Genomic DNA, 17,106 nt, shown 5'->3' with positions numbered 1-17,106 from the left:
GTATGCCTTGGGCACAGGGAGAAGCGACACAGTCCAGGCAGGGTGGCAGGAGGCCCCCAAGGGAGCTGGCATCTATCTGAGGGAGCCTTCTGGGACTTAACTCGGAAGAAAATGGAGTCGACGTCAGGAAAGAGGCTCAAAGGGAGAGCAGGAAAGAGCGTTGCAAGGAGGAGGAGGGTAATAAATAGCATGGTGTGCTGTGAGGATTGCAACTTATTCCACATTGCTGGAATGAACATGCAAGACTTGGGGTGGATTTTGCAATAATCCAAGCATGAGAAGACGAGAGTGTGTTCTGGACTCAGTACCAGTGGGAAAACAGAGAAAGAGTGGGTCTTAAAGACTTCCTCAGGAGTGGAAACAATGGGACTTGTGAATTGAAGGACTGCATATAGGAAAAAGGAAGTCTTCAAGGTTGCTTTTGTAGGAGCTTCTTTTCAGAGTAGAAGAGAGGACTTTTGAAGTCACTGAATTCAACCTCTTCATTTCACAGATGAGCAAGTTGGCTGGGTTGCCCAAGTTTCCCCAAGTAGTTCAGGGCGGAGCAGGGATCATGAGACAATGTCCTGGTCCTTGGCCAGCGCTCTTTGCACTGTATCATGCTGACATGTTGAGGATGAAGTGACCCTGGGCCCCTAGGCAGAGGTGTTTTGCACAAGCTTGGAAAGATCATCTGGTGCCCAGGTGAGAGACGGGCAGGAGATGCCATGGTTGGAGTCAGAGTGGTGGTCGGAAGAGTCCCTCTGGAGAGGAGAGAACCTCTAGGGCCTAGAAAGTGCTCCATAGCCTGGCAGCTGCGCGGAGACGTTAGATGGAGGTCAAACCCAGGTAAAGAATGCTAGCACTAAGCACAGTGTACACACAGAAGAAGAAAAACAAAAGGCTTTAACTAGGAAAAATGACAAGTGGACTGCTCTTTGAGAGTTCCAGAAAAAAGACTTTGTGAACATGGTGGAAATAAGCTAATTATAAACAGTTAGTGTGGGCTAAGCACAGATCCAACTGTTATACTGATTTTTAAGTCCAGTTCAGGAGGTACAGTGCCACGCTGCCAGAGAGTACAAGTTACAAGGCACAAAGACGGCAGAAAGCTTAACAAGTAACTAAAGCTGTGAATAAATGATGGAAATCACTCTCTTGCAAAGTATTGTGGCCACATTCAAGAGCAAGGGGACTGGACTGACACTAAGCACTGAAGAGTTTAGATTAGATGTAAATCATTTGTTCTCTAGAATACTTTTTAGAGGCCTTTGTAAACAATACAGGTGATAAAATTCATGAGATTTTTGTCACAAAGTGGAAAGAAGAAGAAAGGCTTCATTGGTTAATTTCCTGCCTAGGATCCTTTCATAATACATTTCGGGAGTGAGTGGGAGAAAGAGAGACTCATAATTTAAATTCTAAATAAAATATTTTTGATACATCACGTAAGGCTCAACGTAATACTCGTTCTGTGCCCGATGTACAGATAGTGTAATGCAGCTAACTCCTCTTAATGGCTTGCTAATTTTGTTCCTTAATCTTTTTTCCAAGTGTAGAAAATGCTACTTTTTTCCTCATTGAACACCATTATGGACCAAGGCTACTCTTAGCTTGTGAATCACTTCCTTGAAAGAAATAGGTCGTGTCTCCGGAGATGAGTGCTGTCGTGATAATGAAAATACATGAAATATAAGTACTGTTATCCTGGAGGAGATTCAGAGGAAACCTTAAGTACACAAGCTATAGTACTTAGGGAATTTTACGACAGAAATTACTAAGAGTATTGATTCGATTCCTTGATACATTTAAAGGACTGTAGTTTTCATCTGAATCTGCCATATAAGTCCTTCATGAAAAAGAGTTTTGATTCTGTACAGTTCTTTTTGGAAAACTCAGCCTAAAATCTGCTAGAGAAATTTTGGGTTAACTAATAGAATTTCTAATTAGAGTGCTGCTCAGAACCATGACTGTCTAGATATTGGGAAGATAATTTTCTTTGTTTTTAATAATTAATTGAACTATTTTCAGAGTAATTCATTCCCTACTTGCCTTAACTTTAATGAGAATTTCACTTTCCATCTGTGTGACATTTGTTTGACTTATTTTACATTCATCAGATGATTCACTCTTATGGGACAATCTGTGTTTTAGCCAGCTAGCTTTTTTTTTTTTTTTTAAGTCAGTTAAGGTACTGGTTATACCAAATAAAGCCCAGGGCAATTTAGATGACTTTCATCATTTATAAGGGCAATCTTATAAATCCTTCTAAATTTGACTTCCAGCCCGGGGAACAACTTCCTCCAGAGATGACTGTGGCACGATCTTCTGTTAAAGAACCCTCCAGAGAAGGCACTTCTTCATTCCATGCGCGGCAGAAGTCTGAGGTCTGAATTCTCCAGAGTTGCTACCGTTTTATGATAAAACCTGTCTGTAAAGATTGATCATTCGATGTCATGATAGCCTATTTTTTAAAATGTAGTCATACCCAATCTCCCACAAATAATTTGGACTGGCTTATAAAGTAAATCGTTTTCCTCATGCCATAATTCTGAGTGTTCTCTTTAAAAGATCCTTGATTAAATCAGAGATCAATGAGGCACTGTCCTAGGTTCACAGGCTGTTTATATAAACCTGTTTCCTGTCTCAGGGTGGAGCGTATCATGACCCTCACCCTGATGATGGCACCGCCCCCAAAGAAAATAGACATCTGTACAATGATCCTGTTCCAAGGAGAGTTGGCAGCTTCTACCGAGGTAAGCCTGGCCCCTCGCGCCAACGCCTCTCTCCTCTGCCCCTCACTGCACCTCCAGCCCACCCCACACACACTGCATTTCACTGCCCTGGCTTCAGGTCAGCGTCATTCTCACCTGCACTGTCACCTTGTAACACTTCTCCCAGCTTCGGGTCCCTCTGTCTTACTTCAGGTCCTCGAGGCTTCAGACTTGATTAGCCTCCCATCTGATCTTCCTACCTCCAAGGTCACCATCAAAACGGTCCCTGGAATGATCCTTCTAAAGCTGTGTTCTGACCACCCCATTCATTCATTCGAATAAGTAATAAAATACTTACCGATATCACCTATGTTCCTGGCCCTGTTCTAGTTTAAAACATGACACGTAAAGGTCTTCCCCCTCACGGAGCTCACATTCTCATGGGGAGAGAGCAACACTAAATGCAATAATTATTAGAGCAGTAAAAGGTAATAAATGCTACAGGAAAATAAATCGAGCAAGGCAACCCATTGCCCTCCATCCCCCCTCCCCCAGTCCTCTGTCTCTCACCTGCTGAGATCCTCTGGTGGCTTCCCATTGGTGTCAGGACAAAATCTGAATTCCCTAGGATGGCATTCCAGACTTTCCATGTGCTGGCCCTGCATCTTTTCCAGCTGCTCCCCCTCCTCTCTAGTGCCCCGCCTGTGGGACTCACACAGGCCATGCTCTCTGCTGGCCTGAAACACTCCTGCTGCCTGGATCGTTTGTTTCTGTCCCTTTAAAGATTCTACTTGGAGGTCCTCTGCAGTGTGATGTCTTCCCTGCTCACCCAAGCGAAGTGAAGTTTCCTCTGTTCCACCCGTGGTTCTTGTCTAGGCCTCTAACACCACACAGGCCACACATGGTACCGATTCTTTGTCTGCATTTCTCTCACAAGATTGTGAGGCCCTTTATCTTTTCTCTTTCACTCTCATTCACTAGCACACTGGCTGGTAGTTTCATAAATATTTGTTGATTGAGTGAAAGAAAATCTTCAAGTGTACTTACAAGCCTTTAAAATGTACTTCGATGTTTAACAGACAAGTAAAACAGATGCTTTGGGGGCTGTATGGATTTAGGAGATATTGACAGAAAAAGGCATCCCCTTCGAGGAGCGATGTAGGAATAGAGTGGGACCCTAGTGGGGAGACAGACAGCAACCCCATTAGGGCGGGGCAAGGTCTTAGGTCTGGGAGGCTCCGCGTCTCAAAGGTTTCAAGGGTCACCTCAACCTTCTACAGCCACCCACACCCATATTGCCTGGCTTCTCACTGCTGTTGATTTGGGAGGACAGCAGAAAAAGGGCAGGAATTGGGGAAGGGGATATGGACAGCTGCTTGATCATTTTAACCAGGAACCTGAGCTAAATAAATACATACAAGTGTTATTCAAGGCTAAATGTATATTGAGTGACTAGGCTGCTTTGTTCCCTCCCAGCCCCACCTTTGAAAACAGCCTACGACGTTGAATATGCCTTTTAATGCATTTATTATTTTTGTCTCATGCCATGGTTACTTTAGAATCTTAGGAGACTAAAATTTTAATTAAGATTAAAGTTAATTAAAACAAAATATTGTAGCATACATGAGCTAAAGCCTTTTCTTCTGTCACTATAAGTTTTACTTCCAAGACGGACCATACATGTGTTATTTCTATCGATGTCTGGAGAATATACTTTAATATAAAATGTTAACAGAGTTTTAAATTAATTAGTCTTTCATCTCTGGAAACACAGTTTTATTTTGGTTGCAAATGAATTAAATTACTTAATATCAGCAAAGCCCCTCATTCATCTTCTTCATAATCCATTTCAGGGTCTGGCAGGCAGAACATTTTTATTTTAGAAAGTCTAAAAATAGAAGGAAAATATTTAACTAGGCAAAACATCTGGCGACAGCTGCCATTTCAATGATGCTACTAAATCTAACTGGATTAAGATATAGTTGGTATCACCAAAATGACAGATGTTTTCAGAATACTTCCCATTTTCAGTCCCACTGGTCAAGAGGCAAGTGAAATGGTGTCATTGTTCTTGATATACAGCTTGTATATTCCTTTTGTGATGAAATTTGCAATATATTTTGACTTATGACCAAGCTTAGAAATTGACATAAAAAGGTAGTAACTCCCTCCTCAAAAAAAAAAAAAAAAAAGAGGCAGAAAAGTGTTTGCTCACATACATTGTCGTTTATCTTTCTGTTCATTCCTGGATTAAGAACTCAGAGAAAAAAATAGTATTTTCGTACAAGTAACCAAATTTCTTTGGAACTAGTTTTAAACTAGTTTTAAAAATATGAAATCGATGCTACCTCCCAAATGTCAAGACTTAAATGGTACTTTGTACATTCCAGCATACATATTGTTAAGCATCGCTTCAGACTAAGAATAGATTTCGCATAGTTGGGTCTATGATGTAAGAAAGCCTCAACCTCAAAGAATGTCAAAACAGTAAAGGGGAGGGCTCTCATATTCATGTTTTTAAATATCCTACAATGTTTTTCAGTTTATCAACTGACAGGTCAATTTATATTGCCTGCTGATGTGATATATATTGCCTGGTGTGAACTGACCTTCGCACGTTACTCTTAGAAGCAGTGTGGGTCAGGGGAGTGTCCCCTGGGATACCTCCACCGTCAGAAAACACAAAAGTTATCTGAGGAGCGGATGAGGATTTGACTTAATCTGTTTGTGTGTTTTATTTGTGTGAGAGAAAATGCAGTGGAATAACTTGAGAACTGCTTTGACCAAAAGAGTACATCAGTGACTTAGTCTTTCTTTATTCAGTGCCATCTCCACGTCCAGATAATTCTTTCCATGAGAATAACGTGTCAACCAGAGTTTCTTCCCTACCATCAGAAAGCAGTTCTGGAACTAACCACTCAAAAAGACAACCGGCGTTCGATCCATGGTGAGTGCCTTGGTTTCCACTCTTTTTCCTGCTTGGAGATTTGAGATTTCAAAGAAATTCTGGATAAACTTTTTAGCATTCTTTCTCCTGCTAGGCCTTTCTTTCTCAAGAGAGATTGTTGAGGAAAATGTGATTTTTCCTTATTTGTAATGGTTTCTCTCAAGTTCAACGTTAATATTAAATATTGTGTTAAAGGGGAAAAAAATCTCCTGGGTCAGTAAATACCTCATAAGTCTTCCATTGCGTTCTTCTGACATGACTGATGTCTCCTCTTTTGTTGCTATTGAATGACGTAGAAGACACTTTGCTTAGCACTTTCTGTGCCCTGTCTCACTCAGTTCTCACAGTGGGGTGGCTCCCAATTCTACAGATGAGGAAACTGCAGCTTGGAAAAGGTAAGGAGCTTGCTTGGTGCTTGGCAGCCAGTAACAGGGAGGAGGGAGCCAGGATCTAGAACTACGTGGGTCTGACTCCACAGCGCGTGCCTTTCACCTCGGTGCCACCTGACTTTTTTCAGGGTGAAAAGATAGAAATAGGGAAACAACCCTTTATGCTCCCACAAAAGCGTAATGGTAGCCAGAGGTTAAAGTGATGCGCCAGCTTTGTTTATCCTTGTATCTTCTTGTGTCATATGTAATAAAAATTTAGGGAGAGAATTATAACGTGTATCAAGTCTCATTAGCAGATCTGTCTGGGGAGTAAGGACTTTTTAAAAATAGTAATGCGGATTTTATATTCTCAGCTGCCCAGAAAGACTGCCCAGAATCTAGTGAGGGGCGTTCGTGTACTTCATAGAGCTACCAAGTTCTCCATGAAGAGAATAAAATGCTGCATCACTGAAACACACCAGATTCAGAATAGAACCAGTTGGTCAGAGAGCCTATGTCTGGTGTTTGTTGCCAGAAGTCACAGGAGGATCTTAGGTCAGTTCTCCTGACTCTATGTGGTTTCACAATTTGGACCCTGTTGGCAGGGTTATATCGAGGTTTCAGTGTTCCCATGCCCGATGGTGACAATAACTTAATTATTTTAAAAACAATAACAAAAACTTTTTTAAAGCTATAAATACTTTTGCTTGTATAAGCACACTTTACTTCCATTGCCTTATTTATAAAATGAGAGTTTTAACATTAGTGGCTAAGAGGTTAGACTCCGGAAATAGAGTATCTTGAGTAATGTCACCTTCTGGCCATGTGACTTGAACCTCTCTGTGCCTTGGTTTCCTCATCTGCGAAACGGCTAGGAAGAACACCTCCCTCATAGGGTTAGTATCATTAAATGGGATAAAACATCAAAAGCACCTAGAGAGGGTCTGGCCCCTTGTGTCTTGATCATGTGAGCAGTTTTTACCATTAATATCCTTTACTTCAGTATGACTTGTCAGGTCACACCTCACTTTTCCTGATAAACTTTGGTGCGTTCTTTCTCCAAGTGACTAGACAAGCTCTTCTACTCGTACACATTAACCTAGGAGCACAGGTATAACTTGTTTGAGTTACCAGCATTGACAGTTTTCAAGTGTGGTTCTAACAAGCCATGAAATAGTATCTAAAGTATGAGAATATGGAAGTACAGAAAGAATTAGTTTTCCTCTTGGTCATTGCATAATGAAGTAGTGATGGTTTCAAAGAGTATCAATTCCAGACTAAAAGAGTCCTGTGAAAATTAGGTAGGTCAGATCAAGACCATCGAAATACAGGATAGGTGGTATTAACAACATACCATTTCTGTCTTTTTTATAATCAGTTTGAGTAGAGCTTGTTTAGACCTAGATATGTGTAAAAACCTGAAAGCAGTTGTTCTAAAAAGAATTAGAGGCACAGTTGGGATTTTGAACTTTAGACAAGTCTCCATCGAGTCATCCATACTCTAATACTGCTGTTATGAGGCTTGAGAGAGTACCAGAATTACCAGCGACGAATTGCTGTATTCTTTTGTTCCCACTGCCCCCGCTAATAATGCTGCTATGATACTTCTCCTTCATGCATCACATCTAACTTAGTCTAAGTCATTCATTAAGCTTGACTTGTCCTGATTGTTTTTCCTGAACAGGATCTCTCACTGGTTCACCATATTGTGTATATTCGAGAGAAACACAGTTTGATAACTGTTACAAAAACATGAACGAGCCTTGCTGCCGTAACATAGTGAATTGCTGTTTCTAAATGGTCACTTACCTAAGGGCAGTCTGTTTCTCCTTGATAGTGGTACTTTACGTTTCTTTTGGGAAGAGAATATTTGTACACTATATACGTTTCTTATAATGAAAAAATTCAAGCTACTATGTCATATTCTAAAGCAATAAATAGATATCGTAGTATAATATCCAGAGTAGTTATTCTGGTCATCTCAGCTATCTAGAATCCATTTAAAAACTGGGAAATAAGCCAGAATATCTCAGAACAAGAAAAATGCAGTCAGGTTCATCATCTTTACTAATGGGAAAACACCTCCACCCTCCCTGTGAGCCTATTTATTCTTCTTTTATGCACAGTTTTAGCTGTTGGCACTGGGGTTGTCAGGCAAGAAATCGTCCCAGGTAACAGTACAGTGTGCAGAGGAAGAAAGATCTGGAACAATAGTCGTGGAGAGAAGAAGGGTATTTTTGCCTTTTCTCAGTCCCCAGTGAGAAAAATCATTTCTAGCCCTTATGGTTTCATAGATAGACTAGATATCCATGTAGAGTATATATTTATAAAATAGGCTGCTCTTACTTTGCTTAAGAAGACAAAGTGTATAAATACATTTAGAAAGACTGCTGTCAAAATTGGGTTAAAAATTGATGCTTAAACATTAAACCAAATTAATTAGAAATCCCAGTAGTTAAGTGAAGAAGTTAAGTGAAGAATTGCTGTCACTCACTTGCACAATCCCAGGCTTTTTCTTCTTGCAAAGTTATGAATATATTGGTATCCATTATAGCTTGCCACCATAAGTCCCAAAATTATTCACTGACTTTCTTTTCTCAGACATTAACTGACCACCCTAGTCACACTGCCAGAGCAGGGGAGGTGGCAGGGAAAGTGTCGCAGAGTATTTAATGCCCCTCTCCTCTTCAGCTCAGCTTCATACTGCTGCCAGAGCGATTATACTGAGGCCCCAGAAGTCTGACCCTCTGTCAAACCTGGGGGTCTCCTGACGAGTCTGCGAGCGGCTTGAAGTCACTCTTCTCTTTTTATTTTTCTCTGTAGTTCCAACACCTAACCCAGGGCCTGGCACAAAGTACTCTCAGTGGTGGTTGACTTTGATTAGTCAGTTTTAATTCCTTCCCTTTTTTAGGTGAGTCTTGTAAATCCTCTCTTTGCTCTTGACCACTTAGAGAAGTAGGTGTTGTATGAGACTGTTTGCGTGCCATCACTGTGCAGGAAGGAGACTGTTAGCCTTGCACTGCCATCATTCCCCACCCCCTGCCATTTTATCAGCCCCGATAAGGTGCTAGGTGGGCCTTTGTAAAGCTCCTGTCCTGGAGAGTTTTGTGGTCACACACTTGCTCTTCTCTTGTGCCACTCCTCTGGGACCCATCTGTTGTTGCCTGTGCAGTTAGCTCAGCTCAGCACATAAGTGTTGACCATACCAGGTAGAATTCATACCAGGTCCAGAATTCACATTTGAGGTAAACTGTGGGACACACTCTTACCCATTTGGTGTGTTACTGGTTGTGTGTTACTGGTTGTAAGTGTTCAAGTCTCTCTGTGCATTCTTTCGTACAGCACACAGCTTTTCAGGTGCCCGCCTTCCAGCCAGCTTCTGTCCATCTCTGTCTCTGATCCTCTCCCCCAGGCTTTTCTCCCTTCACATTTCCTGTCAATTCTCTGTATGTGTTTGTTTCAGTGTAGTTTCTCCCTCTCTTTGTTTTCTCTCGCACTCACTCCCACTTGCACTTTCTCTTTATCTCTGGCTTCCTTCTATGTCTTGTGATGCATGCACACTCACGCTTCACTCCTAGCTTTCATCCTCTAGTTCAAGGGTAATTTATTTTCTTTTTCAGTTTGGCCTCTGGGATCTTTCCCTGACTGGATCTTGGCCCCAGCACTTGCGCTCGGCTTCAGTTTGAAGATGTTTTGCTCATCATCTCCCCTTTCCCAGGGTTCTGAGTTTATCCAGTGCCTCTGAAAAGACCCTGCAGAGGGTCTTTGATTCATCTTCCCTCTGTTTGGGGTCATAAGAAACCGCAGTCACTGGGCTTTTGTCCTGTTCCTTCTCTTTCATTACCCCCCACCCCCATCCTCTCACTTTTATCTTACTGGATAGACCCTTCTTCCCATCCCACATCCTGCTCCTCCGAGGACCAGTGTCTCAAGCCTTCACTTCCTCTGTCACCAGCATTAGCTTTCTTGCAGTAACACCCATTCCTGGCCTAAGGTTGCAGTCCTGATAAATGTATGTGTCCCCCTTAGAGATTTCCTAGGTTGGCAGAAAGCACTTTTACTACTGGCCCTTAACGGGCCTGTGAGATTTTGGTAGACTTTCATTCTGATTGGTAAAATCTTCTACCTGTTAATCTGACTACTCACTCTACTGTGCAGACCCCATTATGTAAGCCATATCATAAGCAAATAATTCTTTAACTTCTGGAAGTTCCAGAACATTAAAAATAGTATTGCTGGTTGGACTAGATGCCCTCTGAGGTTCCTTTCAAGCCTAAGGGTCCTGCTTTTGTGATTCCAGTGAACTATACTGTTCTGCTGTATTTCCTAGAACCCTCACAGGAATGAATGCTGCAGCCTGGAATTGAGTTTCGGGCCATTTGTCTTTAGGCCTCATGTAAGAGGGTTTCGTCTCCTTAATCTCAGAAGTATTTGTTGTAAGAAACTTGGACCGAATTCCCAGGGTCTAGGCCCAGTCTGTCTGTCATGGGGCTATGTCTTCCCCAGCACTGCAACACTGAGCTTAAAGTATCTGTAACATTTCACTATTCCATCTCACCCATTCCATCATGTCTGAAGTTTTCTAGCTTTCAAATTGTAAATGCATCATTCAGAGTTCCAACTCTAGTTATTTTATTGGTTATGTTGTATTATAAAACTTATGCTTCAGAATTTGGGACTCTCAATAATATTTAAAATTTCAGGTCCTAATGAGTTTAAGGAACACTGGGACCTATAGTACATGTTTTTACTTCCTTGGGATTCCCATTAACTTTTAGGCTAAATACTTTAGAAGAAAAAGTCATTGCTTCTTCAAACACTCATGGTTTTTACTTCCTATTCTCTCCCTCACTGGCTCTTGCTCTCTCTGTCTCTTCCTTTGTTGTCTTTGATCTTGAATGCTTGGTTTCTCAAATAAATTTTCTGTGGATTATAAAACCTTTTTATGATATCTTCGGTACATGTTTGTTGTTGAAATTAAAAAGAAGAAACAATAAATCACCAATAATCCTACTACCCCGAGATGATAGCTATTAAGATTTTATTGTATTTCTTCCTGCCTTTTTAAAATGTCTGTATGTGTACACATATATTCACTTCACTTTTTAAAATACAGTTAAGCTCATGTTATGTAGAAAGTTTTGAATGCTGGCGTTTTTCACTTAATTATAGTTTGAATATTCATATTAGTGAAAATTCCTTGAAGATGTGATTTATTTTTAATAGCTTCCTGGTATTTTCTATCATGCATATCTGTAATAGTTTGTGGAGATGTTTTCTGCCTTCACACAAATTTAATCAAGTAAAGGATGCTGCTTTGCTCATATTTTCTTAGATGTTCTAGAAACTTCATCACTATGAAGTGTTCTAAAACCATAAATATGAAGAAACTCTATCACCTTTAATGTTTCTGCTCTTGATTTTAGGGAGTAGCTAGGAGAAGGAATCCAATCATTTGAGAAAATGGTTTTCCATGGTCATATAGATATTCAGGTTTACAATAGAGCCCATGGAACGTGCCTTTTTGACGAATAATACCAGTTGAGTTGCTTTTTAAAGATTGTGAATTAAATGAAGTACTATAGGGCTGCTGTTAACAAACAAGTAGCCAACTTGTTCGGGCTAGGGTGTCTTGTTTGCTGTCCTTTAATATCTCCTATTTGTATTAAAATGCCTGGTGGTATCGGTGGTATGAAGCTTAATATCAGTATTTTCAGTTAGAGAATTTTTCCAAAAGAGCGCTTTGTATTAAGCATTCATCCTGTCCACATTTTTTTCTTACCTTATCTATTTTTTATTTAGTTTTAATAAATAGATGTAAGATTTTTTATAAAGGAATTTTCCAGTTTCAGGCAATTTTTACGTATATTTATAATGTTTCTGTAGCAGCATTGATTTTTTTTTTTTTTTTTAATGTTCAATACCTTGGCAAGCCACTAATAGTGAACTTGTTGAGCTGGTTTTAAGAAGGTGAATAGAAAAATGAAGACAATGAAAGTGTTTCTGCTCATTCCCTTGGAGGGTTCCTGAAAAGGCGTCCTTTAGACCCTAAGGCTTTTCAAATTTTCTAATTCTGAGGTTTTTCAACAGCATGAAAATGGTCCTGCAACGGTTACAGATCATTTGTAATAATGTTCAAATTCCTAGTTCCAGTGAGTCTGTACCAAGAGCTGATCATTAACCATGGTTGATTAGATTCAGTTCCTCCTGTGCTTTTTAGAGGCTCTTTACCTGAGCGTTTGATTCTTCATGGTTATTCGAACCTGTTGTCAGGCATTTTTAGTCTTCATTATATTTGTCACATAATGGCAGGAGAATGATTGAAAGAGCAATATGATAAAAATGTCTTTCTGTTTAGGAAAAGTCCTGAAAACATTAGTCATTCCGAACAACTCAAGGAAAAGGAAAAACAAGGTTTTTTCAAGTCAATGAAAAAGAAAAAGAAGAAATCTCAAACAGTAAGTACATGGCCAACTTCTCTATACAATGGCATACAAGTCGGCATTTAGTCTGTGGGTAGTTTCCATTTTGTACGTGGCAATCAAAGTGAATTATTTTCTTATTGAAATTTGACATACACTGTATGTTTCTTTCTCAAGTTCTATACAACTATCCTCCTCTCACAAAGCCTTTTCTAGATTCAACAGAATCTCCAGGAATAGAAGGAATTGAATTTGGATGAGAGAGAACACGATAAGCCTGTCAATTAACGTCTTATCCATGTGGATTTGTATTCATGTAAAAACTATGAAGCTGCAGCATTTCTCTCTGGGAGTTAAAGATATGTGAAAACCTAGGAAATGGTTTTGGTTTGTGTTTAAATCCTGAAAGCCATAACTAATTGTCATTCATTATTCTCCCCTGGCTGGTTGTCCAATTCCCACGTTGACAAGTACACTTCTGGGTTAGAGTTACAGAGAGGAGATAGTATTTGACATTTCAGAGCTTGTTTTAGTAGGAAGACATGTTTACCCAGTGATTGAAATGTGAAATGCAACGAGTCTCAGCTCCTGGGAGCCCTCCACTTGAATCCAGGGCTGGCTGCATGGAACCGTGCACATCACGTCACTGAACCAGCCAAGCAAGGATTCTGCTGGTTAGTGACATGAGAAAACATGGGGAAGCCAGGCCTCCAGGCCAGCAGGCACTTCTTCAACCGCGTGAGGCCTGCTTCCCCCCTTTGCTTTATGACACCTTCCAGACTAGACAATGTTGAGTCAGCCATTTTAGATGATTTTGTTTCTAGTTTTACTTCATACATGATTGATTCTCATTTATTTAAAAAGGAAAACGGATTCTAGGATTATGACCCAATGGTAAGTAAAGATGAGATAGATGATAGTAGCAAAGGTTATAATGCCCAAAGTAAGGTTTTTTTTATCTCCAGATGTTCTAGATGTAGTAATAAAGACCGTTCTAGATTACCTTTCAAGATTATTCTTTCACTTGCTTGTTTATTAAGTCTATATGCTTCATCATAAAATAAATATGAGCTTATTATAGAAAAATTGAGTAAAACAATTATGATTTCTATATCACAGCTAGGATTAGGATTTTGGTATATACCCTCCTAGCTTTTTAGCCTGTGCATATGTTTATGGGGAGAAAGTGGTTTTTAATTTTGTTTTAAACAAGAGTAATCATTCTAGTACAGTTTTGTATTCTGGCTTTTAATAGTTTATCAGTCACAGACACATACACATAACATGTGTGTTACTACACACAAATTTTATTATCTTCATTTGTATGGCTGCGTGATACTCCTGGAATGTTTATTTCTTAAAACCTGCCTAACTGAAACTCACTTAGAGCAGAATTTCAAATCAAAATGCCACTCAATCAAATATTACTACATTTGTTATTTAGACTGAATGAACAAAACAGACCTAATTTAAAGCAGAAAAGTTTACATTATTTAATGGGCTGATAAAACTTTTATCATTGTTTATAGGACATTTATTCATCATGAACATTGAACTTAGACTACCTCCTCTTAACCACTATTTTTATTTTGAGGTTTTTGTTCTTAACCTCAGGTCTGTAACCATTGTGGGGTGCTTAAGTGGAAGAAAGTAGCAGGAACCAAGGGATTGAAGGTGTTTTGTGTATAGATTTGGCTTTTCGTGTCTGTCTGTCTTAGACCAACATTAAATTTAAAGCTACCGGTTCACCATGGCCTGAGTCGAATATATATTCATGTTGACTGACTCTGTTACTCAGGATTGGTTCAAATTTTACATGTTTAAATAGTATGGATGAGGGTAAATAGGAAAATTATTATTCTCTAACGTCCTCTCCACTTGAACTTACTTTTTTAAGGTTTTCATACATTTTATTTTTGGTAGGTAAAGTAGCTGCAAAATATCTCTGTATAGGCCACATGCCTTAAGTCTTCCAAACCAAAAGTGTTTTGTACCTCTGGATTTTCTAGTTAAAAGAAAAACAAAAATTTTTTAAAGGACTTGGGTATCTAGAGTAAGATTTCCAAAGAGCACTCAGTACATAAATCCTGACGGACCTCTGGCTCCTAAGCCTGGCATTTCGTTAACTCTGCCCTTTCCAGTGAGCACTGAAACAGAATTAAAGTTAGCCTTCTTCACTTTGTAGAACTCAGCAAGAGGAAACTAGGTAACCGAGCTTTGAAAGATTTAAAGCTTTTATGGTCTCTGCATTAAGATTCAAAAAAGGGGAAATCTGATGCCCAGTGCACACAGAGAAGCAGGACATTTAAAAGCCTCAATGGGTTCTGAATCTAGTTTAACCCTTTTATTTCGCTGATATAGGAACTTCCGAGGCAAGTTGTGACCTGCCCGAAGTCGTACATTCTAGTTAGGAGATCTAGAGGTGGCTTCTCCTGAATAGCAGGCCCAGGCTCGGTCGCCCACTTCTGTGGAGAGCCCACACTTGTTCCTGGGGACTCTCTTGTGGCCTCCTTAGTGGTGTTAGTTAAACTTTTCTCCTGGGACCCCGTCATGGGAACAGGAAACTGGGCTGTTGTGCTCACATGTCTTCGTATACACACCCATATAAGATGATCTGAATACCTTCATGTGCATTCCAACAATTGAGATATCCACAACGGGGAAAAGTAGTGCCAGAAAATAATTGTGTGTCGTAAAGGTGTCTGCTTTGACTCAAGCAAATCTGGAAGCCGCCTTGGGAAATCTGGCTGCAGTTCCATAACTCTAGAGTTACATAAGCCCTCAGAGCATATGATGATTCTGCCAACTTGGTAACTGTACCCGAGTTCATTAGTATCTACCTCAACTGGTAACCATGCTTCAATTTAAAGACTGGACTTTTCTGTTTCTTCACTTTGAAACCCCGTATTCTGAATTGCACCAGCTATTTCCCATGGGGTGAAGATTTCTGACAGAGTAGAACCAGGCTTCTTCCTGGACAGTAGAATCCTGCAACAGTCGTGTTCCTCTTCCAAGTGATTGTGTTCTGGTTCAGGGGTTGACCATGTTCTAAAGGATTTGCAGTTCTCTTTTTTCTCCTAATAGGCAGATTGCATAGTAGATTCTTTCGTTGCTGATGTCCTGTCTTGCAATTAGGAAGAGACTGAAGCTCATCAAGAGCTCTTTAAACACAATTCTGCATAATAATTCTATTTCTCATAGTAAATCCATAAATACTTTGTAAGTTTAATGGGAATGATGTGTGTCGGTCTCTAGGCATTCCTATTCTAGGTGTTTATCATGACCACATGTTCTTTATATATGTAGAAGTTTTTGTATGTCTTGAATTACATTGTTGGCTTCTTCATGTCCAAGTGAGAAATGACACAGACGCCCCTCTCGATGCACACACAGCACAGAGATCTTTCAGTGACTGTTACTATTTAATAATTTGAGGGCTTCCTAGGGCTAGAAAGTTCCGTAAAAACACCTTTTTTTTTCTTTTTCCTTTTTCTTTTTTGCAATTAGCTTATTTGTATCTTATATTGCAGACAGATTCCACCAACGGGGAGAATCCAAGCATCAAGAAATCCCTCTTTCCTCTTTTTAATTCAAAGAATCATTTAAAGCCTAGTTCTTCTTTGAAAAAGCTTCCTGTAGTCACTCCACCTATGGTACCCATTTTTACGTATGGTAGCCCTGAAAACTGCTCCAGTAAACTTGTTTTACTGATGACAACAGCATGTCTTTTATTTTCTTGGGGTCATATTCTCTTTGTGCTAGTTAAGTACCTGAGCCAGTTCCATAAATTCACTGAGATATAAATTCTTTGCCATCCTGGATTTTCTGAATCAGTCGAGGAGGTTCAAGCATTAAAGGCTATGAAGCAAACAAACTAGTGAAAGGCTAGTTTGGGTTGTCTGATTAGCCAATTATTGGCAGACAACATTCATAAAATCCCTCATTTCCTGTAAAGAATTCTATTAGCATTTACAATTCACAAACGTCTTTTCGGCTCACAAAGTTTGTTACCACTTGGTTGGCAGTTTGTTTCTTTGAAACCAAGTTGAATTGACCAAATTGAGTGAGCTAGCAGGCTCCCTGAAAAACAGCTTCTGTTAGTTGGTGATTTGCTTTTTTTCTTGCCTAGCTCTAGCTTTTGCTGGTCACTTGGTTTAAAGCCAGGGCTTTTGCTTGGCATTTGGCTTTACTCTTCTGTGTTCAGCCAAATTGGTGAATGGACCGATTGTATTTGTCTGGAGTTTGTGGCACAAATTTCCAGCATTTACATCGTGCATAGTGCTAGACCCAGATTATTTACTGGGCAGTGTCTTGGGAATATGATTCAAACCATAGTTTTCCACTTTGCTATCCTTGAAAACCTGCTGGACTTCTTTGGGTACCCCCAAACACAGTGTTTGGATCATTTTCCCAGCAGGAACACATTTTTGTTTTATTGAACTGGTTCATAACCTAACTGCAATGTGGAATGAGGATACGACAGCAATTCCTGGTACAGCCCAATTTAACTGCTCTCTCTTACAGCGACTAAAACTAACAGCATGGGAATGCTTTAAGGATTGAGGTTTTATTTAACAGAGCTGCATGACATCTGCCAATTTTTCCTAATACAGGGAAAATTATTAAGAGGGCAGCAGAATCGAACTAGCATCACTTGCATTGTGAACATTGGGAGA

At 39.9% G+C, this 17,106-nt stretch overlaps 1 protein-coding gene across 2 annotated transcripts in view; it reads left to right on the top strand.

The window, feature by feature from the left end:
* The window catches only part of CDKL5 (cyclin dependent kinase like 5), a 159,963-nt gene that overhangs the window by 137,919 nt on the left and 4,938 nt on the right, over positions 1–17,106 (top strand). The window contains exons 13-17 of one of the 2 annotated variants that reach the window (XM_081041886.1): positions 2,265–2,366; positions 2,630–2,735; positions 5,517–5,640; positions 12,367–12,466; positions 15,961–16,083. In XM_081041886.1, coding sequence (XP_080898012.1) covers positions 2,265–2,366; positions 2,630–2,735; positions 5,517–5,640; positions 12,367–12,466; positions 15,961–16,083 — 555 coding nt within the window. The remainder of the gene's footprint in view (positions 1–2,264; positions 2,367–2,629; positions 2,736–5,516; positions 5,641–12,366; positions 12,467–15,960; positions 16,084–17,106) is intronic. The other variant, XM_081041887.1, reaches the window with a different exon arrangement.

The sequence above is a fragment of the Rhinolophus hipposideros genome (assembly GCF_964194185.1).
Source record: "Rhinolophus hipposideros genome assembly, chromosome: X".
NCBI lineage: Eukaryota > Metazoa > Chordata > Mammalia > Chiroptera > Rhinolophidae > Rhinolophus > Rhinolophus hipposideros.
The sequence above is the reverse complement of the archived record's forward strand: the minus strand, read 5'-3'. Positions and strand labels throughout refer to the sequence as shown.